At 37.9% G+C, this 26,092-nt stretch overlaps 1 protein-coding gene across 1 annotated transcript in view; it reads right to left on the reverse strand.

The window, feature by feature from the left end:
* Window positions 1-459: 459 nt before the first annotated feature.
* CABCOCO1 (ciliary associated calcium binding coiled-coil 1) overlaps window positions 460-26,092 on the reverse strand; it is a 54,614-nt gene continuing 28,981 nt past the window's right edge. The window contains exons 6-8 of the mRNA XM_075155418.1: window positions 4,602-4,724; window positions 4,067-4,207; window positions 460-1,307 (exon numbers count right to left, since the gene is read on the reverse strand). Of these exons, the coding sequence (XP_075011519.1) occupies window positions 1,230-1,307; window positions 4,067-4,207; window positions 4,602-4,724 (342 nt within the window). The 3' untranslated portion in view covers window positions 460-1,229. The remainder of the gene's footprint in view (window positions 1,308-4,066; window positions 4,208-4,601; window positions 4,725-26,092) is intronic.

Below are 26,092 nucleotides of genomic sequence, written 5' to 3' on the forward strand. Positions count from 1 at the left end.
CGCGGGCAGCCCCGCCCCCTCACACCTCGCGGCACCGCCTGGCGCGCGCCCGCTGCCCGCCCCCGAGGCGCGCTCCCCGCGCGCAGCCGCGGGACCGCGCCCGGCCGACGGGCGTGCAGGCAGCGCCCCCTGCTGGCCGTGGCCGCGGCTCCCCGCGCAGCCGCCCCGCCCGCCGGGCGCGCCGGCCCCGGGAAGAGGGCGGCAGGCTGTTCTCCCCTTCTGACCGCGCTGAGCCCGGCTTGCGAACCTTCGCATCGCCACCATCAGAAACGGGGATGGGAGGAAACAAAACTTAACTTTCTACTTACTGGGAAACAAATACGAAGTTGTAATGAGTAAAGCACTCTGTTCCTCAAATACTCCACTAAACAGGCAATCCAATCCAGCCTTCGCGCTCGGGAGCGGGACTCGTGCCCAGCACGCTTTCTAGGGCACAACAATTGGTACAGGCTACGATCTGGAAACATAGATGTTAAACCGGTTCTTCTGAGGTCGTTTATTTGGTTAGATTCCTCTTGAGTTTCTATAATGTCTGACAAAACATGGAAACGTTCTCAGATGAAAGGTTACACGCATTCCAGAAAAGTTTCCAGGGAAATCAAAAGGAACTCTTCTTGGGAATACTGTAAAAGTGCAAACTCTTCATGTATGCATTTTTAATATGGCGGAAACAAAGAAGTGTCAGACATTAAATCTGTTTTAAAGCTTAGGAAGCAATTTAAAATGAAATAACATATATTATTAATGAATAACTGAAGTGAAAAGTGTGTAATTACATGTTAATTAAGTTCTCTCCTTATTATATCTGCAGTGCCTCAAAATGATGTTTTCTCTCTATGTATTCTCCTTCTACCAAAATTGCCTGAAAAAAGCCATAGGTGTAAAGCAGAAACTGTTACATATTTCACAACTGGACAAAGGAAAGAGAATGAAACTACAGCGATTTTTTTAAAAATTAGGATTACTATTCAGAAATAAACTGAACTTCAACATGTTTTAATTACATATCCTTCCGTTTATAATCTACTACTTAAGTCTAAACTAAATAACAACACTGGCAGAACACAGTAAATCTGAGGAACTGGGATGAACTATTTCCAGGTAAATGTTAAGAGAACCATTTTCCTTTATACAAAAATAATTACGTTCAGGCAGGGAGCCAGTCTTCTGTGCGCACCATCCCCTATTGTCCAATTTCTGTAAAATTCAACACCACCTTTCTTATCTGGCTATTTAGGACTTTTTAATTTTTCTGTTCTCAAAGTATCAGCTTCTTCTTGCATTTGCAGCTTTTCATTTATCTCTGCCTGTGAAGAAAATCAGAAGAAAAAAGTGGTTGCGACGGAGCTATCTTAGGCTGCACATTGTCTTTGTGGTTTTGACACGCTGTAGTGCAGTAAGACAGACATTATCCTACACACCTTCCTGTTTTGCAGACATAACGGTGTTTCAGCCTGTACTTACGTGATAACACTTTATCATATTACTGCGCACAATCCCGATGCACGGTATGACTGCCATGAACAGGAAGTGATCTGGGACAGCCATTTCTCACGTAACCTTGTCTTGGGAGATAGGCTAATTTGCCTGTATTCTCAGACAGCCTTTACCAATAAACACCAAATCAGAAAAATTGCGTTGGGATTTGGTTGTTGCCACTGTTTTCCTTTGCTGCAGATGTTTGTGCTCTAGTGTAATACGTTTTATTGAAACACTGCTGGAATTAGAAAGCATTACTGAAAATGAACAATAAAAAAACATATTTCTGTGATGTTGCTTGTCTTCCTTAATTACAAACACAATTATGAATGTGTATCTCACTCTGGAAATCCAGACTGCTGTAGGCACTGAGTGCTTAATTTGCAAACTAACATTTGTGGGGAAGGTACTAGGGTTGGGACATATTTTAGTGAAATCTTTGGCAGTGATAATCCGTAGCAGTTTATAATTCTATACATTTGGAAATGTGGGATCACTAGAAAAAAGGCCACAAATACTGGGGGTTTGTGGGGAATTTATATATATTTCTCAATATCAGCATTCATCACTGCAAAAATATATGAGAAATGGAAGGAGTACAATGACAGTCTTTCCAAGAGTCACAAAGTTTTGTCCAAACAACTGGAACAGGCTTAAAGGCCCTTTACAGACTCCACATAAACTGATGCAAAACTTTGAGTTACATTCTAATGGACTTCACGTAATTTTGATAAAGTGAATGGATTTGGCCCAGAAAAGCTTGCAGTAACTTGCCCTTTTAGGAACTTTTTGGCTTGCCAGTCCTAGAAATCCCTATTAATGCTATACTGCAACCTATCAATGGATAACCACAGCTAAAATGTTTTCAATTTTCTCAGTAGCTCAGATTAGCATCAAAAAGCTGGAATTTCTACCTCAACTTTCTATCTTTAGAGATGGCCTTCACCATATTCAATCCATCCTCAAGCGTCAACAAGTATGTATCCCTTTACATTATATGTAAACTTAGCTGCTTTTGCTGTGGAACACTGATCCTCCGGGCTAATCCTCTCCCAGCCACCCCAGCTGCCTTTTCTTCTCCAGTTTTTATATCCCTCTTTCTCCGATTCTACCTCCAGTGAAAATCAGCTGCCACCGTAGTCACTATGGCTGCTGTTGTGATCGCTGAGTGTCAGCACTGTAATTTCAGACTAGAAGTTATTTTCTAGACTCAACTAGAGCAAGAGATGCCTTATGTCCCCTAGAGATGTAATGCAGATTGTGAAATCACAGTTCACACGTAACAACAAAACGGTATGAATTTGACCATGTATCAGGTAAAAATCTAATGATAAGATTACCTCAGAAGTCAACAAACTGAGAAATCAGGTGATATATTGGTGGAGGACTTTTAAAAATGAAAAGGAAATTATTTTCTGTGTATGTAACCAGAGTTGCAAAAGAAGAAGGAAAAAAGCATTTTTCTAATCTGTGCAGTTTTTGTGAAGAAAAAAAGCTCTTAGACTGACGCTAAGGAAATCAAGGTCAAGCGAAAACCCGGCATTTCATTTTTTCTGTAGGTAGGGACAGGAATAAGACAACATAGGCCAGGTTCCCTCCTGTTTCTAAAGACATGTTGAAATGGAATATGAAAGCATATAGGTAGATTTAATGATGACATCATTATTCCAATTTAATGATGACATCATTATTCCAATTTATATTCCTCATTCATACATAATCCATGTAAAGCAATTTATCAATATCACATTATTTTCAGACAATATCAGATATTTAATAAACTGCTGCTTGGTCAACAATGTCCAACGTGCTGCATCAAAAGTTTAAAGTGCCCAATGCCACCTGGTTGTGGCAAACAAGACCACATTCTACCAGTTCCTGGCTGGAACTGAGTCCTAGCTGGTTTGCTTTCAATAATTTCATATGCTTGAGGGAGCAGTTTATAAAATAACAATGATCTACTCTGGTGGCTTTCCACATGTTTCAATTTACAGACCTCTCTGTAGAGAAGCAGATCACCCTACAAGAAATTTAAGTCCACTGACAATAGCTTCCTTCCCCTTCATGAACCTCATGGAAAGGACTCATGGACTCCTCGGAGCCTGCAGATCACATACTGAAACCTGATCTGTTCCATTAAGGCAACTCTTGTATAGTTATGCACCTACCAACGGAAGTCTAGAATTGGCATAAACATGTTATTTCTTACACAGATTGAAGAATATCTAACATAGATGCATCTAACAATTTGTATTAAGCACACATTGCATATGCTCCATCACAGCAGCTGATCCTGAAGCCCCGAAAAGGAATTTTATCACTGACATCACCTAGAGCAGGATTTGGCCCATGTTTCTTAACATATAGTAATGCTGAAGGTATATGTTGTTATATTACTGAATACTTTTTATCTTATCACATGTAAGCTGACTAAACTAGGAGTTATTTATAGAGGTTAATTCACATTTTTACAGCATATGGATGTGCTTTTTGCCAGCTTCAGCATGAATACAGTTTATATTCATTAAGGCTGAGCTAGCTAATTAACCATAGACAGAATTAGTGAATAGCTTTCTAGTAATAGTACCTCAAGGTTGCCAATAATTTCATTTGGGATTTCACCCACTGCAGCCTTCTGATCTTCAGCAGTGACACCAGCCACAGCATCTGCCTCGAAGGACTCTACCTCTGGACAGGGCTCTTCCAGGTAACCCTCTCGATCAGACCCCTAGCAGCAACCAACCACAAGAAATACGTGAGTTAGAACATCCTCCTGCTCTCTACAAGACCAAACACCGTCAGCCCAAAGACACGCAACAATACATGAAACCTGCTTTTGAGAACTCCTGCTCTGACAGAGACCGTCAGTGCCTCTCTTTCACTGCCCAGGCCAGGCAGATCCTGAGGTCGCATGGGGAAAGAGTGCAGAGGTGCGGACTCAGATGCCCTCTGTTGACTGACTAATGCATTAAAAGCAACTTCGTTCAATCTTAGAAGAGAATGCATGCTATATTCTGGGGGAATAAATGCCATTAGTGACTGGGATCCAATGGGAATAAATGAGGTAGAAGACTCATAGAAAAATAGCTTTAAAAAAAAAAAAAAGGAACAAACCTCTGTACCTTAGATTCTGTCTCTGCAGCTGTTGGTGATATTATGAATGACGAATGGATATCCGAAGGTATGCCTTCTTCCAGCAGAGCAGGGAAGGGGGGAACTGCAGGTTGCGCAAGTTCCGTCACACACTGGCAGTATTAAAAAAAAAAAAAAAAAGGTAATTCAGGTTTAATTATTGCTCAGAGGTTTACTGCAGAATTTTTTTAATGGAAATGAAATGGCTGGCAAACAACAAAAAACAATACCTTTTTTGTTACTATCCAGGTGCTCAGAACTGAAAAGCATGCTGAAAATGATTATAGATCAGCTTTAATTTCTAGCTGCATCTCAAGAGGCCCTCTTTATAATACTTGGAAAGAACAGATGATTTTCATAATTTCATAACACTACAGCTTCTTACTCATGTGGATAATTAAGTTTAGAAAACACAAAGCTTGGGTAACATGCAGTCTTCCCAATGCAAATTTGTCACTTCTGAACAGGGATCTTGTTGCATTTTGGAATTAAAGGGCCCAGCTGACCATCAGGGTATTCTTTCAAAGGAGTCAGCTGGAGTAAAGTTGTAGTGACACTGTATCCAATAAGGCCCTAAGAAAAATATTTTAATATGTGACTATAAGAATTGCTGACGGTCCAAGTTTTGCTGCTTCATCAACTTGCTCCCATTTCTCTTTCCTGTGAACATGGGAACCACACTGGTATTCTGCTGGCGTGTGAACTGCAGCTCCAGGAATGCTCTGACAAGGAAATGGCTTTTCCCCCTCCGGAGTAGCTGGAAGTAGCACCTAGTCCTTGCTCGGGCTCTCGCAAGTGATGCAGAAGGCGGCCCTGCGTCCTCTAAAGGGACAAAGTTTTGTGGTGTTTTTTTTTTTTTTTTAAATCGATGACAGAACATACATGCCAAATAGGGTGACAAAAGGCATTTTTGAACAAGCAAGGAACTGGATATAATACTACAATGGTATGTTTGGGGCCTCTACAACGGGAAGCTCCCACCAAGAATACCAGGCAGATGTTCCAGTTCTGAGTCAGCTATTACAAACATGATTTTGCTTGGATGGTGTAAGTCAACTACATTAATTCACATCAGGGTAATTGCAGCTCCCATAAATTAATTTCCTCATACCTTTGAAATCATAGCTAGGTTGATGTTTGGTTTATTTAGTTACTTGGTACAGCTAAACATGCTGGAGATATTAAAGGTTCTTATACATTTGCAAAAGTGATAGCAACAATTGAAAATAAACAGTGAGACCTAGCCATTGGACTTCATTGCATTAAAAATCTCTTTTGTAGTCCTAAAAGCTTTTCAGAAGTTATGTTTGGACTCTGTCATTATCTTCAAGATTCCCTGTCATGCGTGAGCTCGCTAAAAAAGGTAGACAGTATTAGCCCATGTTTATAAGAACCCAAAAGGCTGACAGAAAGGTTTCCAGAATTTAAGTAAGGAGAAAACCAGATTTTATAGAAGCATTTTTCTGCATCACTTCTGTCTCAAATTTTACAGCACTGTGCTAGTGCCTACAGACTCACAAAAGGAATAGTCAGAAAGTTTAGTTTTTGCATCAAAATGAAAAAGCCTTAAGTTGAGCTAAATGTTATTTTTTCTAAAATAAAAAGGTTTGTTTTCAAATTCTATTTTTTTTTAAACTAGAGCTCTTTTGATTTAGCAAATATTTCCATTTTCTCTGATTTCTTACCTTGTATTTTCTTATTAAAAATATTAGCTGAATTGCATGAGAATTCACAATTACTTTCTGCTTCTTTAAAATAACATTTTTTTGGTTAGTTATTTAACTATTCACTCAAAATATTTTCTTTATTTAGATTAAATCATTATTCCATTTATACCCTCCAGACCAAATTTCAAAAAATGAAATAATGTAAAAAAACTGGACCGGGTTTTTAAAATCAATTCCTGGCTGATCAAATACATTTTTGTAGCATGGATAAGATTTCCAGAGGTTCTGTTTTAGAATAATATTTTTACTTCACTGCGTCCTTTTAAAGAGAACCATTCTTTACTCATCTGTTCCGTGTCTAATAATAACCCTTGGATCATTAAGAAATAACTAAATTACAGCAGAACCAGCCTCTTTAATGAGCCATAATAGTCTCAACATTCAGCCAAAAGTTTTTTTAAAAGACTGTGAAACTTCAATCTAGAATATGAAGTATTTTGTTTAGTAATAATAAGTTTACGAGCAGTACTACAGTTTACAGCCAAGATATAGTGACCTAAAAATGCCATTCTGCATTGCTCCTTCCTATACATTGTGTCCTTAACAAGTCCAGGGGAAAATTAGAATGAATGAATTGCGGTGAACGCCCGAAGCCAACAAACGTATTTAAATGAATCCTTCTGATGCAATACTTTCCTTTAAAAAATACAATTAAGTCTTTGTATTTCCTTTGAACAAAACCTCATGTTTAATAGCACCAATGGCTCTGTAGTAAAATCTATTTAAAAACAGAGAAGGAGACACAGTAAGTTTTACACAGGTACAGTGGCTTTAAAAAACGTTGCTAGTTCCTGAAGTCTGAGTAAATTTATGGTGAATTACTTCCACTGACCTACATTAAAAAATCCATCCTCCTTTTTTTAATTCCTGAAGATTTGTCATTATGTGAGCATTATTCACTATGACAAAGATGTATTACTCAAAGTGTCCTCTTGAATCAATATAACTATCGAAATGTGAGAAACAGTTTGGCAAGATGATAATGCCTTAAAATTAATTGGCAATATTTTCCTGCACATTGCGGTCCAATGGGTCCATGAGAATTCAAACATAAAGAAATCGTAAGGCAATTGCACAAATGTAGAGGGCGTATCAGTGTCAGCTGCCGATACAAGGGTGCTCTGAAAGAGACTGGAGGGAGCAGAAGGTAAATGCAATAGTCTTACTAATTCCTAGGTGCGGTGGGGTGCCAAAAGGCCACTTGAACCTGGACAAATTAGAGCAGGCTAGAGGCTGCTCTAACATTCAGCAGAGGTTAACGCGGGAAATACTCAGCGCCACCTTTACTTTCCCACCCCACCCTTGGCGTAGTCACAGCTGAGGACTGTAGCTGGTGTTCAAACATTGCTCTCAATGTACAGCCCCATGCCACAATTTTTCTCTGGAATTCTTGCTAGTAAAATTGTGCATAAAGAGAGGTAAGTATAAAAAGTGTCATGTTGTTCTCTACATAAACCCACATACTTTTCTTGTTGTTGAGAGCTAGCAAATTACCTTTTTACAAATGTAGGCAGAGCAAAGACAATAAAATAGTATACAGGAAAATTTCTAAAACAGAATAATGGCAGGAAAGAAGATTGGTAAAGCATTCTAATAAACGAGTTCCACAGATGTGGTAGTTATTATAAAATTAGCTTTGCATAACTTACCAATATACCATTACATTTTCCCCCAGATGTTATCTGTTACTTAAATTAATTTTGCTTAAGTTATTATTATTGCAGATTTTATCCACGCTGTATTTTATTATTTAAGTTTCTGTGGCATAAAACAAGCCCTGGCTGATAGCATTACTTTTAATAATGTATGTAAGAGGTTTTAGTATTATACAAATGGCTGCTGGGTATATCTTAATAGTCATAGCACAGAACGTCTGCTCTCAAAATATTATGTAGATTAAAACCAGTTATTTACTTACACTCTAATTCAAGTCATTGGAAAGGTTTGCAGTATTTATGTATGTGGTATGAAGGAAACAATCTATTCGGGGAATAAATATCAGAGTTTGGAAATTAGCAAAGCTAAGGTCAAGGTCAGTTTGGATTTACTAACATACTTGCTGAAAATTAGAATTTATAGTTTATGCTTACTTATTTCATAAATGAGAAAAGAGACTGAGGGGGTGGTGTATTTGCCTCTGATACAAGGCTTTTGTATCACAGAAACATTTTAAAATCACTTAGCTTAATATTATCTGAAATTCGGTACTCCTCTCCACAGAGTCTTAACATAAATTCTCTGTAGCTAATCTTACCAAACATAGAAAAATAATTATTTATCAGGATTGGAAAAAATATCCCACGTTCAGTATGGACCATTTCTAAAGCCTTGTAACATCTTTCAAAGCCTTTCAATGGCCTTTCAATGGATAATGATTTGATTTTATATGAATGACAGATGCATTTAAAAAAGGGTGTTCCTTGTGTATTATTTTCTATATTCATATCATCTGTGTAGTTTCTAATTGTATGCCAAAGGACCTTATGCTACCAGAGACCTGCACAGACTTCTCTCTTACATATGATCATATGCAAGATTTGCTACGAACCAAAATATTTATTACAGGATTTACATTAGTTTGCCATTCATGCTAAGCATGCCCAGCTGCACACCTACAAATGCGCTGAATTTCAGTTGCTGGAATAAAAGGCATTTACAAGATACGGTTGTTAGCTGCCTGTATTTCATGTGGCTGAATTTGAATGAATAACTAATGGACAGAGATGCACTGTCTCACACTGACTCAAACCATCCTGTCTTCCCCCCCCACCCCTGTTTAACCTGCCAGCAGATGCAAACACAACAAATCCACCCTATATGACTTCTAAGGCATCGCCCACCAGCGTGCTCACAGGTGAGGAGGTTTCTGGGAGGCTGCTGATAGCTCTACAAATACATTTGCCATCCTGTTTTGCAGCAATGCTATACATAAGGTCCAAAGGACTGCAGGATATGATGAAGCACTCAAAAACTTAATCCAGATGTATGATCTGTGCAGTGTGACTAAGATGGCAGAGCTTCCTTCTGAACGCCATCACCGTACACGTTTGTATTAATATTTAAAGCAGAATTAAGATCAATGAGGGACTAAAGTTGGCCTCTGAAGTATGTTCCCCAGTTGGTAATGATGTACATGGAAATTTTGTGTGCATGTTCCTGGGCAGGGGTTTTCAAACCACTATTCCTTAAATCAGACAAAAGTTCAGTAAGTCAAAGGTATACTTTATGCTCTTTTTCCTGCATTTCAGAATTCAAGTTAACATGCTTTAAAGAGAGTTTTCCATGTTTCTGAGCTGAGATGTGAATCAACTTTGTTGACAATACATCAGTAATTAATCTAGTCCAAAATAGCTATCTGCAGCAATTTGGTGCCTACATTGACAAAACAGGATCTACTCCTCCCCCCAGGAAGCTGTAAATCAGGCAGTGACATCTGGCCTCAAGGACATCAGAGTCATCTGAAATGTGGTAATTTATATTAATGAACATCAATATTAATTTTTAAATAAAAAGAATTTGCTACTGCCATTATGTTTACATACAGAATATTATTTATAGCTTGTGTTCCTCCTTTCCTACATTTTGCCCATAAATTACTGTAAGGAAACACACTGTCACAGTTATAAATATTTTTCCTTGGAGTTAAAGCTTTTACATATCCTCTTACTGTTTTCAGTAACTATATGAGGGCAACAACCACAATTTTCTTGCTACTCCAGGAACTGCTGCCAATTTTAATGCTCGACTGAGTAGAAAAGGGTGCTTCTACAAAAACAACCAAAGCCTTCCTCTCTAGAGATATCTTAATGCAGAATGCCCTCAATACCTAGATTCTGTAAGAATATCCTAACATAGCAGAAAAAAATAAATACTGATTTTACTGGGCTGTAGTCATCTACTTCTGCTTTTACCAAGCTTCCAATTATTACTGCCAATTCGCAGATTATTTAGAAACACAAAATAGGAGACATAAAAAAAAAAAAAAATCCCCTTTTGGGATTTCATGCTGAGGGCATATCACTAAATGATTCACCTTGGAATGGTCACTCTAAATTCACATTGTGTTTAGCATTGCCAAATCTCCTAGAGTTATGGGATTACAAGAGAATCTCAGCTTTCATTTAAAAATGAAGTTAGTGTCTAGCTCTTATGGTTGCAGAGGAAAGATTGAAAACATAAATCTTGAAAGCTCAAAAACTAGACTGCAAGCAAAAGGAACCAAACAACAATTATTTTTAAGCAAGTCTCATGATTTTTTGGGATCTGTCTCACCATTTTAAATGCTTGAGATTAACAAATCCCTTTTAAAAACAATGCATACAGATTCTGAGGAGGGGTGAAGGATTTTTTTTCAGTACCTGAAAGTGCAACTCTTGCATGTCAGGCGTCTTCAAAGTGCCAGCCCCCCTTTCCATTTCAAGGGGGCCCATAAAAAGAAGCAAAGAGCAGGCAGCTCCGATTCTGGTTGTACAGTTATACTCAACAGGGATCTAAAGACATTAAAAAACCCCCCAAAAAACCACAAGAACCTTTCCCACAGTAACCACCTAGCTGGATCTACAAAGATTAAAAAAAAGCAAGGCTTTTTTTTTATTAGTCATGTGATCAATTATAAGACCATAAAAGTAAGTTCTGTTGAACCCAATGCACAACAGGCAGTATAATATTTTGGTGGCATACACCTTATCAGGCCAGAGCTTTACATTTTCTTGTTGTACATCTCTTTTTCCAAATCATTTAATCAGGAAAGATCTCATATGAATGCTGAAAACTTTATGATAAAAATGTGAAGGCATACTTGGCCAGGTGCATTTTGGTACCTCTTTCTGGGAGGAGGCTTCATACATTTTATAAAGACTTGCTGCAGTCTCATACTCTCAGAAAATCAATTTGCATGAGAGCACATGCCTTTGGCAACAAAATGGCCTATAAGAATTAAATTGCTTAGGGGGATGGTATTCTCACACCTGCTTTAGGGGCTTTGTCAACCCCCTAAACCCATCCTTGTAGTAAGCGCAAAGACGACTGCATCTCCTGAGGGAGTCAGAGCAAGTAAGATAAATTAAGAACCTAACAATTGCTTAATATACCTGCCCTGGACCACAGCAAGCACAGCCTGTTACCTCTCCCACTGACAGTATAGGGAACCTAGGAAAGCTGGGTTCCTCGCTCAGGCTCCCTAGTTTGCCTGGTGCTGGAAAATACGAAATATTCCCTTTTTTATTCAAAGGACCACTGTAGAAACTCAGTGGGGATTAACAGCACCACACGTTCCTCCTGCAGCCGCGAGCGCGTACGGTAAAAGTCAGGCGGCTGTTGGCACTATCCTGGGCTGTTTTTTCCAGGTGTTATATCCAGGATGCAGCAATGTCTCACCAACTATTACTGTTCCACAGGGCTTTAGGTCAGCCTTAAGACTGCCAAAAAATGCTAATGTAGACATGCCTATCTCCAGCAGGTATGTCTATCTCTGGCATGTCTCACGCTGTGTACACACCGGTTAGAGCAGGCATGTGTCTAGGGAGCTGCGTGTTACCCCACCTGATTTCTCTTAGTTCGGTTAGCACAGTCTTCAGGCTTCATCTAAACCTGAGTACAATGTACGTGAAAGAAAGACACCAAGATGATGCCCCCAAAAACAGGAAAACTTTGAAAGAAACTTTTGAAACAGAAAGGGATCAAGAAGTGATTGGGAGCCCCTGCTGAGAAAGTCTGACAGCAGAAAAATAATCTTTTGCTGTTGATACAGTAATGTGTAATCACTGCCTCAAGTTGGAGAGATGTCCCACCTCCTGCCTTTGTCCGCTGCCACTCTTGAACAGCCTTCCCTTCCTATCCATTTCCTCTGAAACCAGCATTTTCTCCATGCAAGACTGGTCATGGACAAGCCCCTCACACAACTGCCCCATACTCTGTACGTTCCCGCACCACCAAATGACAAAGCAACAAGCTCTCGCTAAACTCCTCTCAGTCATCAGGTGCATTAGATGTGAATAGGTTTGTCTATATCGATTCACCCCTAGCTGATGCTACAGAAAAAAGCTGCTCTAACATTTAAAAGGTTGCATTAAAAAAAAAAACAAACCAACAACAAACCAAAACCAAACAACCTAAAGAATATTGATTCTGAGCTAAGAGGAAAAAAAAATTGCTCACACAATTTAAAAACTACAATAGAGATTTTTAAAAATATGCTACATTAGAAAACTTTTCAGGATATACGGTCACATAAAAATGGGGAGCTTGTGTTCTTTGTTATTATCCCTAAAACATAAAGTCTTTGCCTGAGTGTGTAAGTTTCTGTTAAAACAACAATTTGTCCTGTGGACTGTAAATTCAATTACTGTTTTTATTGGAATCACATTTTGCTTTGGAAACAATCATGCAGAAAAACAACCAGTAACTTAGACATCTTAAAAACATCTCAAAACAGGCATGGCTCTGAGAACAAATCAGTTCTAGTAATTCTTCCACTGTGAACTGCAATGGTTTTTAAATCCATTTCCATATTTTTAATTAACACCTAGTTAAAAAAAAAAAATCTTACTGTAGGTCATTTTAATCACAAATGGGAAAACAAATTTACTTTATCAGAAAATTGACTCGGCACTATTTTAAGGACTTATTTTTCATGTTTTTATCATCAAAATTAAGTTATTAACATACATTTTCCAATTTGGGAATGCAGAAGTAAGCCAATTTTTCTCTCAAATTTCAGAGTTACAGTTTTCAGTCACCTCTCTATGTGAAACTAGTCTATTTTAGCACCAGAATATTTGATCAGTACACACAAAACCCCACATAAATCTAAGATATCAGTACTTCTTTACAATTGCGTTTCTATATAACTTGAATCTGCAGTATTCTCACCATAGCCTGTTAGTCAAAAGAAACCACCACTTCCTTGTATCACACTTGAATTTAATCTCCCATTGTAAACAGGCTCTCCTTATTACAGTACACGTTCATAAATCTGTTTATACTGGATCTCAGCTTGAATGCTGGGGTGAGTTTTAACTCTATCTTATAATACTGCCGTTCACGTTAAATCAAAATGCAGTTGTGGATAGGGTTCGTCTGGTGAACGCAAGAGTTAAACAAAGCTTTGTTTCAGCATAGCTTGGCTTGGTGGGTGATTTGAAATCCAGTAAGTTTCCTCTTGGTAAACTGCCAAAGCCAGCCACACCTTGGATGATGTGCGGTTGTTTTTGAGAAGGTAACATCTCCTTACAGATTATCTCCTCCCACTTTGACTTGGAAGGTTTCTGAGAAGAAGAGTCATTCCCATTTCTGTTGGGGCATGAAATGGTTTCTGGTGCAAAAGCGTGTAAATCTCATTCTGCTTTGACTTGTTAGGAAGCTCGTGACAAATCGTATGATCAAATGTGGACTTTTCAAAATTTGTTTAAATAAAGGATGAGAAGAGGCAAGCATTTCTACTGAATAACTTCTCCCCAAATTAGAAAAAAAACCCAAACATCACTCACTTAACTCCTTATCCCTTATAAACTCTAAGTTAACTTCATCTTTTAGAAAATTACCACACACACAAGTAACAAAACCAACAACAAAAACCTGACATTTGTTCAAAGAAAGTTTCCACAATCATACAGAATTTTAACACAAGTCAGGATCAAGAGCAAATGCTTCAAACTTTGAAGTGAAAATCTTGAGTCGGCTATAGAAAAGTGAATACGAAGGGTACTGGGTTGAATTGTACACTATAGCCTTTCCTCTCCTCCCTTGTGTTTTGCCTTTTGGAGAAATTCTGTTCTACAAGAATAGGCAAAGACAATGTGATCACACAGTTTGCACACAGTTTACCCAATGAGATAAAGACAATGTGTCTGTTATGGTCAGCTTTTGATGGAAAAAAATGAAGAAATGATGTCAAAGGGATTTATTTATTTATTTATTCCTTTTAGCAGCACCTTTTCCTGGCAGCTTTCCTAAATAGCAACATCATAAGTACCTAGAGGGAGCAAATGCCAAACAGCAGCACCTTCTTTTAAGAATGCACAGCTATACCCAGAAACATGACATTGCCTACTCTGAAGCTACTATCTTTCGATCTAATCATCAGAAGACAACACCTATCAGGAACATCAAATGTGTCTGGATTGCCAAGCAGAGAAGTTGAGGAGAGGGTAGAAAAATCACTAATGGCCGGAAAGCTCAGCTGGCAATAGAGAGAAAGAAGGCAGGGTGGATGGGGACACAGGAATTAAATTGGTCCTGTGGAAGGAAAGACTTACTCAGCAGCTCAAGGGAAAGCTTGAGTCAATGTGCAGAGGAAAAGAGCAGGAGGAATGGGAAGTAGCTAACAACAGAGTCGAACTTCTCACACGCGGAGGAGAGGCAGTCAGGCTGAACAGATCCATCTTCACCACTCCGGCAGCAGAGTGCAATGCTGCACTGTAACGCTTATTATTCTAGTCTCAAACTCCCCTTTGGCCCCAACTGCCAAGCATGCCAGACTGCACGAAGCAGCTGAATGTCTAGCATGGCTCCAACGGTATCTCTTGTCAACAAATCAAGATTTTAACTTACTTTTCCAATAGATTCATAACCCAAAGATCATATCAAAGATGGCACTCCAAAGACTTCCGGAGGTGGGCCCTATTCACTTCCTTATCTACATCAGGCTATTTCCCTCCGATAATCCCTTGCTCCATCCAGACAAAATGTCACATATCCTAGGTCCTCCTGTCATACAATTCTTTATTTTGATTTTAACATTTTGCAGAATGTGAAGCAACTCGTACCACTGCCACTGGGTTTACATTTTTATGTTGGCCAGAAATATTCACCTATGCACCAAAACACAGTTTTTCTCCAGCTGACACAATCCATATATATACACACACACACACACATATATATCTGTAACTGCTAATTGTTGTTTAAGCACAGAAGGACTAAAAAACCCAAAACAAAAAATGGCTTTTAAAAAAGGAATCGATACCAAGAGCTGAAAAAAAAGAAGGCCCTACTGGAGATCCTAAAGAGAAAGGACCTTACCAAATATAGTAGACAAATTTTCAGTATAATCCCTCTGCACACACTATCTTCACATTTATAGGACTGACTGGTTTAAGTGTTCTTTGCAGGTGTTCATTATATCATGTATACACTCTAATAAATCATACTGGATGCACAGCTCCGTGTGGAAGAAATAGAGCTGATAGGAGATACCTTTGAAAAACTTGGTCCCAAAACCAGAGACGGGTTATTTCTCTGTGACAAGTAACTTAACAGATATAATTGCCTATCAATGGTAAATTAGTCTCAAAGCAACATCCTCCATCAGAGAAAGATCTTAAGGTGCTCTTATAATACAAGCGATAGCCAATCTGAGCACTTTAACTGGATTTTTTTACAGCCCTAAAATTAATAAAATTGTGAACTTTAAATAATTATTTCAACCAGTATTTTACTAGTTCTCTCCCTACCTTCTCTGATTTTAATTTTCTCACTTGTCAGCATCTCTTGGCAGTGAGAACAAGAAAGACCTCAAACCTTTGCTGATTGCTTTCCACGCAATCTGATTTCTATAAATTAGAAGTTGCTGATGGGGAAGCAGACAGCAGTACCCTTTGATCAAGATACACATCTTGATCTCTTTTATCATTTTTTAAAAAAACAATAATATTACAACAAAAAAAATCATCATACAAGCTTTTCGATCAAAGCGTGTCACTGTCTGCTTCCCAGTCAACATACTGCCAGTAATTGGCAAGGTGCCTGGAAAGAGCAGGCAGCAGCTGGTGGGTTTGATTACCGTCTGTATATCCACTAATGTATAAAATATTATGTCTCCATCTAGTGGGCAACTGCATCTAACAGGAAATTTGAAAATGGCTTGGAGTCTACTTCCATGGATGGCAGAAGGAGCTTCGCTAGACTTGCCATCAGCAGAACTGGGCTCTGAAGCTGTATCACGTCAGAAATCTATCTAAAGCAAGAAAGGCATTGAAGCCCCGCTGGCGGTTCCATCGCTGTGCTGGCATTTGCCCCTGAAATCATGTTTTCTCCAGAAGCATTCATACAATATCTATTTTTGTGCTCTCCCAACGAACCAGCTCTTTCTAACACACTGCAGCACCCAGGAAGTCTTAATGGCCAAAATTGGAAAAGATAAAAGAGATGTAACGGGAAAAGCAAGGTGAGAGCAAGGATGCCATTAATGTCCAGAGCTCCTGAAATAAACAATAAGAAATGAGATGAATATGCCGAGACAATGTCTTCCTTTAAGATGAATTAAACTACAGCATATTAAAGCATTACCCCCCTGACTACTCAATGACAGGACATGCATACTACGTCAACTTTCTCATGCGGTTTCAGATAACATCCTTGACTGAACAAGGGTAACACGAGATATGCAAATCTGTTTTCCAGAAAAGTGCCACAGAAACAGTGCCTGGGACACAGATTTTAGAATCCACGTGGCTGCTCAAATAAAGGAGAAACTGAGGCACAAGGCAGCGCTGTGACAGCTCTCTCACGAGAGACACAGGACGAGAAAAAATAGTTATTAAAAGACTAATTCTACCACATTCATTACACCACCCTCCCTTTCATCGATTACTATCCTTTTTGACAAGTCTGCTAGCAATGTACTGACTGGACATATTTTATGCACAGCCATCTAGTGTGAAAACTGCATCCTAATGAAGAACTATCAGCACAGCAAAATGAAATAAAAAACAACAACAAGATCATACTATTGATTTTTTCCATCCACATATGGACTAGAGCTAAATTCCCTTAGCTTGAGCAATCTGTTGAGATAACGCTCCAACATAGCATGATTACATTTCATTTAATGACTTCTCTGGATGCATGATAGGTCCTAAAATAGCTCTTCTTTTTCCGAGTATCTTTTAATAAAGTTGTTTAAGATGCATTTTGATTTGACACACATAAACTGGTTACAGTAAAGCATTTTCTACTTTTATCATATACTCCATTGCATTAGAAGTAAGTTTATTACTCTATAAATAATTTGTTCAAAGGAACTTCAGTTTAACAGCACCTAATAGACACAATCACTTAAGGTAGCACGTTGGCAAATTTCAGCTTTAAATCAGAAGCCGATATGTCTTCACACAATAATAAAAAAAAAAAAATCAACTTATCAGAAGAAAGCATCATTTTTAAGAAACTCAGGCATGAGTGCTTAAAAATGAAGTCAATACATGCCAACAACTTTTGTGCTAATTTATTATATTGCTTGTTTGTGCAGGAAGGGGATGAGATTTGTTTCAATCTAATCTAATTCCCTTTATTTCAACAGAAACTACGGGAATTAGAAATGAATGTTGTTCCCTCAACAATTTGCTGTGATAGAAGCTTTATTTTTTAGGTCAGCACTCTCTGTTTTTGATTGCTCAATGCGAGCGCCACAATGGCTAAAAAAAGAAGGCTCTGAAACGTTAGGAAATAGAAACTGCTGACTACCTGGCGAAGGAATAATGATTTATAATATATGAATAGGGGCAATAATTGGATAGCAGGCTGTACTCAAAAAAGCCTTAATTCACAGATCTGACATCAGAAAGTCATAATCCATCGATCTAGCATCAGAATGATGGATTATGACTTTTTAAGAACATGTAGACATGTCAGCTTCATGAGCATTCCGGGAATCGTAGTCCAAATTGTTTTACTGAGGTCATTTGAACAATTTCAGCTTTTTCCAATAAAGCTGATGCACTAATATTTTGAAATGTTAGAGTTTTGTTGGATCCATTTTTTTTCTTTCAATCCCTAAAAAACCTCCAACCAAATATCACAGGTTGCCATAACTTGTGATTGAGAATTTTTTTTTTTTTAATTACTTCAAGTCTGTGTCATTTTCTTACAGAGATGACAACAATTTTAAATCCTAATTGATTTTTATGTCAAAAAAGTTCTGTATTCAAATTTGGAGGTGAAAAAACCAAGGTGCGAAGTGAAGGATTAATTACCATGTTTTCTTTCAGGAAGAGCACTGACATACACTATGCATGTTTCCCCCTGGACTACTGCAAAATTATCTAATTTTTAACCTCTGACTCCTTCCTTTTTTCAGCCCTGATTAGGTTTTAAACTGTCACTGCCAAAAATAAAGTTATGATGTGAATTTAGATGGAATCTTTTATGAAAAGAAATAATATTCTTGCAATGTGTGAATACCTAGAGGTTGAAATGTATTTTTAATAAAGAAGCTTATAACATATTAACTCAAAAAGACATCTAGCCTCTTCAATGAAATACTTGGAACTTCACTTTCCTCATAAAAACAAACATGGGCTAAGGTTATTGAATGAAAAATTCAGGAAAGTTCCAGAGATCCTTTCACTAAGCATCACATACTTATTTACAAGTAAACGCAATTTCATTCATAAAATTCTATTACAGAGTCTTCCAGTGGCGTTTCCCCATTACAATTAAGTGAAGCCACCCATAAATTAACAACTGCTACATTAGACTAATTCAATGGCTCAGACGGGTAAGAGTTCTTCAAAAAATGCTTTCTGCTCCAGACAAGTGTTGAGAATAAAAAGAAAATTCCACATTAAATATAAAATATGACTAAATATTTTCAATGTCTACACATATTAAAACCATAAAAAACCTGTGACTAAAACCTCTTCCAAAGGTATAAAAACTTTAAGTATACAAGTAACAAGGGCTAAAGGGCAAAAGAAACAAGCCAAACCAATCCAGGGTTGCATATCTCTCTATTTTTCCCACAAACTCCTTTGTATCTCCCCTTGTGTAGAAGGCTGAGTTTCTCCTTCTCTGGTCTTTCTCACCTTATTTCCCTTCTTACTCGTAAAACGTTTTTAAGAGAGCTTATTAATAAAGTAACCACTTATGTGAAGCTTTTCTTTTTTTTCTTTTTTTTTTTTTTTTTTTTTTTACTTTTGTATATGTTCCTAACTAAAGCCATTATGGAAAGGAGAAGTAGTCATAGGGCTCTTTTACAACGGTTGAAATAATTTATTTCACTAAAAACCATATACATTGAGCAAAGGCATTCTGGGTCCAGTCTCAGCCCAGATTTCAAAACAAATAATGACAAAAACAAGACCAAAGGATGAGAAAAGACAGCTGCGGAACAGTACCCTTTAAAATCTCAGTGGTTCATAGAACAAAAGGGAAAAATAATGCATGTTTTACAACAGTAGACCAAAGCAATCTACTTTGTTTTGACCACTAAATATGAAATGGCTAATAAAAATCACTGTCATGTTACACATACTGCTTCCTCTAAACACACCTAATCTTCTTAGAGGTCTCACATCACTGAAAAGCAACTACTTCTTTAAAAAAGCCTTAAACAACAATAATGCTGCATAACTGATCAAAAGAGAGAGTACCTCGTTCGATTAACTTTACTGGGGAATTAACATTGGCAGGCTGTAATTACTCACTTGGAAGGCAGTCATGAGGACACCATGGTCACGAGTTTTCTGCCTGTGATTTATACCCTTGAGGTAATGACAAGTGGTCAGGACATCAGTTTTGCAGCTTCCTTCAAAGAGCCTGTTGCGCAGTGCCTTAGCAGCATCAAACCAGGTTCACTATTACTTCATCATCAAACCATCTTCTACCTGAATTTTCCTTGGATCCTTTCCGACCTAGTATTTTTCCAGCTCAACTCAATTAAGCTTACGACATCAAATGAGACCAAGTAGGGTGGCTACAACCTTTCTAACCTTTCCAGACTGAAGAATGAATACAGCCCTTAGGACTGCATGCAGGGGAAGACAGGAGCCTGGTAAATTGGGTATCTCCTGATTCCTTGTCTTTTTTGGACCTATGCATCAGTCCTACCTCTTTTCTTGCTATTAAACTGGTTGTATCCTTTCCTTGTCTCCACTGACACCACTAACTCTTTTCATGTATATTATGAAGCAGCAGTCAGATGTTAACTTTCTGTCTTTAATGATGTGTGCTTGAACCAATGACCTTGAAGTGAAAGGCTCTGTAGATCTTTAGCATTCCCTCGATACTCCAGGCCCTTTTATTCATCTAGTTTATAAGCAAAACCTGTGTGCAAAAGGAATGCTTACTCACAATTACTATTATGATCCTTCTGCTGTGGCAGTACATTGCACTGAAAAAAATGAATTGTAAAGTGCATGGGTTAGTAAAATTTAAATCAAGCAAATGTTTAATATTAATCCATTTCATCTTTTTCCAAAGTTCGGCAAATTTATTACAAAGCATAGAAATTGCACTTCAAGCCCTAAGGCTTGCAGTGTTGGAGCCTGCCTGATTAATGTAATTAAAAGAATAGCATAACTAAAAATATATTAAAAATCAAATATATGTGGCCTTATTGTTTACTTCCAACTGATAGCATGATTTCTAGCTAAAAATTTGCACTGCTTAATACCTGACAAGTTGTTAAAGCACATCCCCTTTCTCCTGCTGTGCATATGATTAAAAGGGCAGAGGTTAAACACAGCAATAAAAAAACGGGGGAATTCTATTTTTGGTCACTTAGTGGTGCTTAGTTCCCCTTTCTCATTTTTACAATAAGCAGGTGCTGCTGAAGAGGTGGAAAGTCTCATGACAGGAAGGCATCAAGCTGGAGAAGGGTAGGAAAATGCTTCCTTGGACAGAATCTTCCTCCCTTCCACGGTCACTAAGTGTCTTGTATTGCAGCTTTTTATCTTAGCCAAGACCCGGCTTGCAGGAGGAGCCAAGCTATATGAATTAGATGACTAGACATACATAGCTTGTGAGGCCTGATCCAGAGTAATGTTCAATGGGTGCAAAGCTGGCAAGTTGATGTGGCATAAGAATACTCTCTTACACAATGCTTGTGAGACACTTGCAAGTGCATGGCCAGCAAATGCTGGCGAGCGTATTGAGGGGTCCCAGAGGTCTGAGAGGCAGGTTTTATGGGACAGAAACCACGGTAAAAAAGCTTACTTTTTCTGCAAATGCCTGCATATTTTCTCCTGCAACAATTCTGCATTTTCCTTCAGACAGTGTACTGATCAGCAGCTCCTTCCAGTACATGAGGTGGAAAGCGAATGAAAAAATTAAAACGAGTTGGCAAATGTACCTATATATACATATTTCATGTTAGCACAGTTATGCTTTAGAAATTATGGCAACAGCAATAGAATTCTGCTGCTGTGATCATGAATAATCAAAGAGAGTGAAAAAAACGCCAGTGCTGAAATATTTTCAAAGGTATGAAAGTCTTTACTGTTGTGTAATTTAAATTTACTTGCCATTACTTGAAATTTCCTTTCGTCTGTGTGATTAGAATTTAAATGCTCCCAAAGTATATTAACAAATATAATTCCTGTTATATTGCAGAAATACTGCAGCAACCTTCTCTTAATATTGAAAACTAACTAGGTCCTTAATTTACTACAGAAAATACAAAGCAAAATTAGTTAAAATATTTTGAATATGAAGTCTTACTTGGGAATTATCCACAAGATGAACCAATACAGCACTTCCTACTCTACTTATATATACACACACATCACAGAGCTATAGCAGTATTTTATACAACTGTAAATATGGGATGTTTGCATTTTTGCAAGAATATTTTTGAATGTAATAGTCTTCAGTTTGAGGCCCAATTTTGCTACCATTACATACCGTGGTAATGTAGTGTCTATTTTAGATACAATTCTAGTAGATCCCCTGAAATTACTTGGGGTACAGTGGATTGAGAATACCTGAATTGGATTGTAAATCCTAGCTGCACACTCAAAATTTATACCCGACAGGAGTAAAAGAAGCACAGACATTAAAAGCCTTCTCATGGGTTATCCTATGATGACTTTGGGATCCAAAAGCCTCCATCTCCACAATTTCTTTAATTTTCAAATTCAAGATGGCATTGATGAGTAGAAATTACTGTTCCCCAAAGACAGAGTTCAATAGAATATTAGCGTCACATCGAAGTTTTTATGCAGCCCAAGTAAAGAGGGCCTTAACAGGGAACTAGTTGACAGACTCAATCTGAACCCCAGGTAAAAAGGAAGAAATACTCTGCTGCACCACTACTGTTTATTGTAGCATTGGGCAAGTTTAGTGTACTCTTAATGAGAACCTTTATTTATTCCCCCCGCCACACTGATTTTACTGGGCTTGACACACAGAATTCTGTAAGTGGCACAAATCTATAAAAATGGCCTTTTATACAACTGAATTCCACAGAGCAGGGTTTAGTTTGTTAACAGTCATGTTACCTTTTCTTTACTCTTCATCCATTCTTCCCCAACTGATTTGGCAGAAAGAGAAAAGGGAAAAAACCAATTAAAAAAAATCAAATTCTATATTTCTGTAGAGGTTGGAGTTATTGACACCTATCTGATTATGCAACTAATTTTGCTTCTAAAATTGGTAGTACTTTAACAGATAAGTGCTAAGGAAGAAAGCAGGTTATCTTTCTAATTGTATTTTTCACTACGAAAAGGAACAAGAACAATTCACGTTCTTGATAGTCTTGCAAAGTGGTAAATGTTATATTAAAATGGCAATTGAGCACTGAAAAACTTTAGTGTCTAATTCCCAATTCCCAGAGCAACCCACAGTCCCCTGTTTAATATACCATGTCCTGTTGGCTGTTTAATGTACAGTCTTTAAACTTTCCTGTTTCCTAAATAAGGTCCCTTCCCGCAGACTTCTACATTTTATTCTAATGCATATGGTTTGCTGCTTATTAGTTTGTGTAATGTTCCTGCTACTATGAAAGAAAAAAAAAAATCCACAAGACAAGTTCTCATTTTATCTTGCACTTGTCAAATATTAAGATTCTCCTAGTCTGTCAGACTTCTAAACTTGTCTAATGTCTGTCATTTTTATCCAAAATTAATAAAGTCTGTCCATGCCGTATGATTTTTCAGTTACTCTGATTCTGATTATACACAATAATTTGTAATTTAAATTCACAAAAAATGTGCCAATGTAGCAATGTGTTTACGTTGTCAGTTTTAAAGGCTTGGCCTTTATGACTCTGATACCAAAGCCCTGTTCTTTCCGCTCATTACAGAAGTTCCAGTAATGCTTGGACTGACCTATTACTTCTGGTAATTTGATTATGTACCCTCTTTCTTTTATTATTTACCCATTTAACTGAGGATTGATCAGAACAAAGAGACACAATTAAATACACTGCAATAAAACCAGTATGAATAACAAGAATAGGAACTGAAGTCAAACCAGCAGCAGTTAGGAAACATGGAGATAAGACTGAAATCCTGTCTTTAACTTCTCCTATTGTGTTTTGCTGTGCCAGGGTTGCAAAGAAAAGGATATTATTTTTACATTCAGTAATTCAGAGAGCTATATTTGCAAGCGCAACAAGGAGGGAGGGACAAAAAATAAAATCTCTGTCATGGCAAAATGAGTAACGTTTGACTCCTTACTTCCATCTTGACAATTTCTTGATTTCTCAAACAAAATGTGATTATTAAACAGAAATGAATGGTTCAGTACTGAGTTACATACCAGCTTACATGCACCTATCAATAGACTCAAGAGGTCACTCTCAAAATGGACAGAAACGTAACAATGTTTTTAGAAATCCCACCGGAGGGCACCACAATGTACAGTGGTAGGAGTTGAGAAAAAAAAAAAGAAAACCTAGCCTCTAGCCCTCACTTTTTTTTAATCTAGGCCTGCAGGGACAACAGTAATGCTAAAAATTGAAACCAGTCTCCCGCAACAAGCCTAAATGAGGGTAAAACCTTTAAATACTTCATTTGAAATATGACCATTACAGGTAATTTAACATTTCTCCAAATGTAAATCTTCAACTACATCCTAACTCCTGAAGAATACAAAAAGCTGGCAAAGTATCTTCCTTAGAAAAAAAGAAAATCATTAAGAGTCCTAAATGTATAACAGACAGAGATGAAAATGATAAGTGGGTGTCATGAATACAAAATGAATGCTAAGAAAAACTCTGAGAGAATGTTAGGCAGATATTCAAAGTAGAATAAGCTCTAAGGAACACCCCTATCACTCCTCCGTTGTATTAAACAAGACTACTACACACATTGTCAATGGTTGCAATGTATTGCAATCTATTCACAACACACAACACTCAGGGAATCTAAAGATATAGACCTGAATTCCACCCTGTTAGTCCCTCAAACTTGCCCACAGTCTTGATCAATCCAAAATTCAAGACTTCTCAAGCACAGGATGTTTTCACAACTCTGAGACCATATTTGGATGGTCTTGCTATAAACGAAGCACGCAACATTCATTTTTATCACTTAGAATCTATGCCATTTCCTTAGACTCTATTCACAAGCCAAATTTGATATGCACAGTCAAAATAAACTACAGAGCAACTGCACAGAAGATATTGTTCCTTGTGTAGCATTATTTGAATAGAACAGAGACGACAAAACTTTTACCAAGCACATGAATTCTAACACTAAGAAAATAGTATACATGTATTAGCTTGTAATTCATGCAAAGCGTTCTGTGCTGTGAGAGCAGTAACGATATTTTCTGCAATATGTTTTTACAATATTGTTGGATTCTTGGTTTGAACCAAGCAAAAAGATCAGAAGGACCACTCATCATAAAAAGTGGAGAGCACAATGTTAATGTATTTCAGCTGAAAACATCCATGTTTGTTTGGGTTTTATCCTGGACACAGCACCATCTGCAGTGTAACTCTGCAGAACCTATGCGGGCTGTGGCATAGGCTTTGCAATCTGAGACAAAGACAAAATTTGAGGATGAAATCAGTCAAATAGAAAAAAAAAGGGAATAAAGTTCATACAAATACTCACCACCTTAGCATCTTAAGGTCAGCCAAAGATTCTGCCCACTCTTACAAGTTACAAAAAGCAAACATTAGGTATAAACAAGCATTCCTCCTCAGCTGTTTTAAGTTGGTCAAGAGGAGACTCAGGATGACTTCACTACGAAATTTTCAACAGTGCAATGGGAAGCCAAACCATAAAATATTTCAGATAATAGTCTTAATCATGAAGTACTCTAAGACTCCAGCTGCTGTCTTTTCAAGCCCACCCTGAGGAGATACAGCATAGTCTACCTATTTGATGTTGTTTTTCTGAGTGCAATAGCTGGAAATACGTAATGAAGTCTTCGCTTCTGTAAACAACACAGTGGCTTTGAGGCAGACTCACAAAGCGTGAGGTTAGTTAAGGCTGATGAAAGTTACAGGTAGGAACCAATTTCCCAAAACAGAAGAACAAGAGATAGTGAAGCTCAGTGGGTTGGAGCTGGTGGGAGCTGGCCATCAGCCCACACTGAAGAAGGGGATTGACAGGACAAAATTTCCCCCCCTGCTCTGTCGCTAGCAACCTGTAAATGACCCCTGCTTCAGGATCAAATGGTGAAAGAAATAGTATAGGAACTTGGTCATGGCCCCTTTCTCTCCTACCTGCATAGCTGCACATGGGCTACCTCAGCCTGCCCTCTTTAGGGGTTCACTAGGTATGGGGAAAGGAGGACATGAAGAGTGCACTAAGCCCAAGCATATGGCTCTGCTTCCAGTACCATTTGGCAGCTTCTTCCCATATTTCTGGTGCCTCATAATATTGTTGCAGTGTATTCAGACTCTCATGAAAGAATCAAGCATTACGCTTTGGATAAAGTCCATCCCTTTGCCAAACGTTTTCCCCATTTAAGCCCTAATAAAAACATTTTGAATAATTACATGGAATCTAAATGGTGTCAAAGTCTTCCAAAAGTCTAGCAAGCTATGAAGAACAAATACAAATGTTGAAGAAAACAGTTGT

The sequence above is a fragment of the Calonectris borealis genome, chromosome 7 (assembly GCF_964195595.1).
Source record: "Calonectris borealis chromosome 7, bCalBor7.hap1.2, whole genome shotgun sequence".
Taxonomy (NCBI): Eukaryota; Metazoa; Chordata; class Aves; order Procellariiformes; family Procellariidae; genus Calonectris; species Calonectris borealis.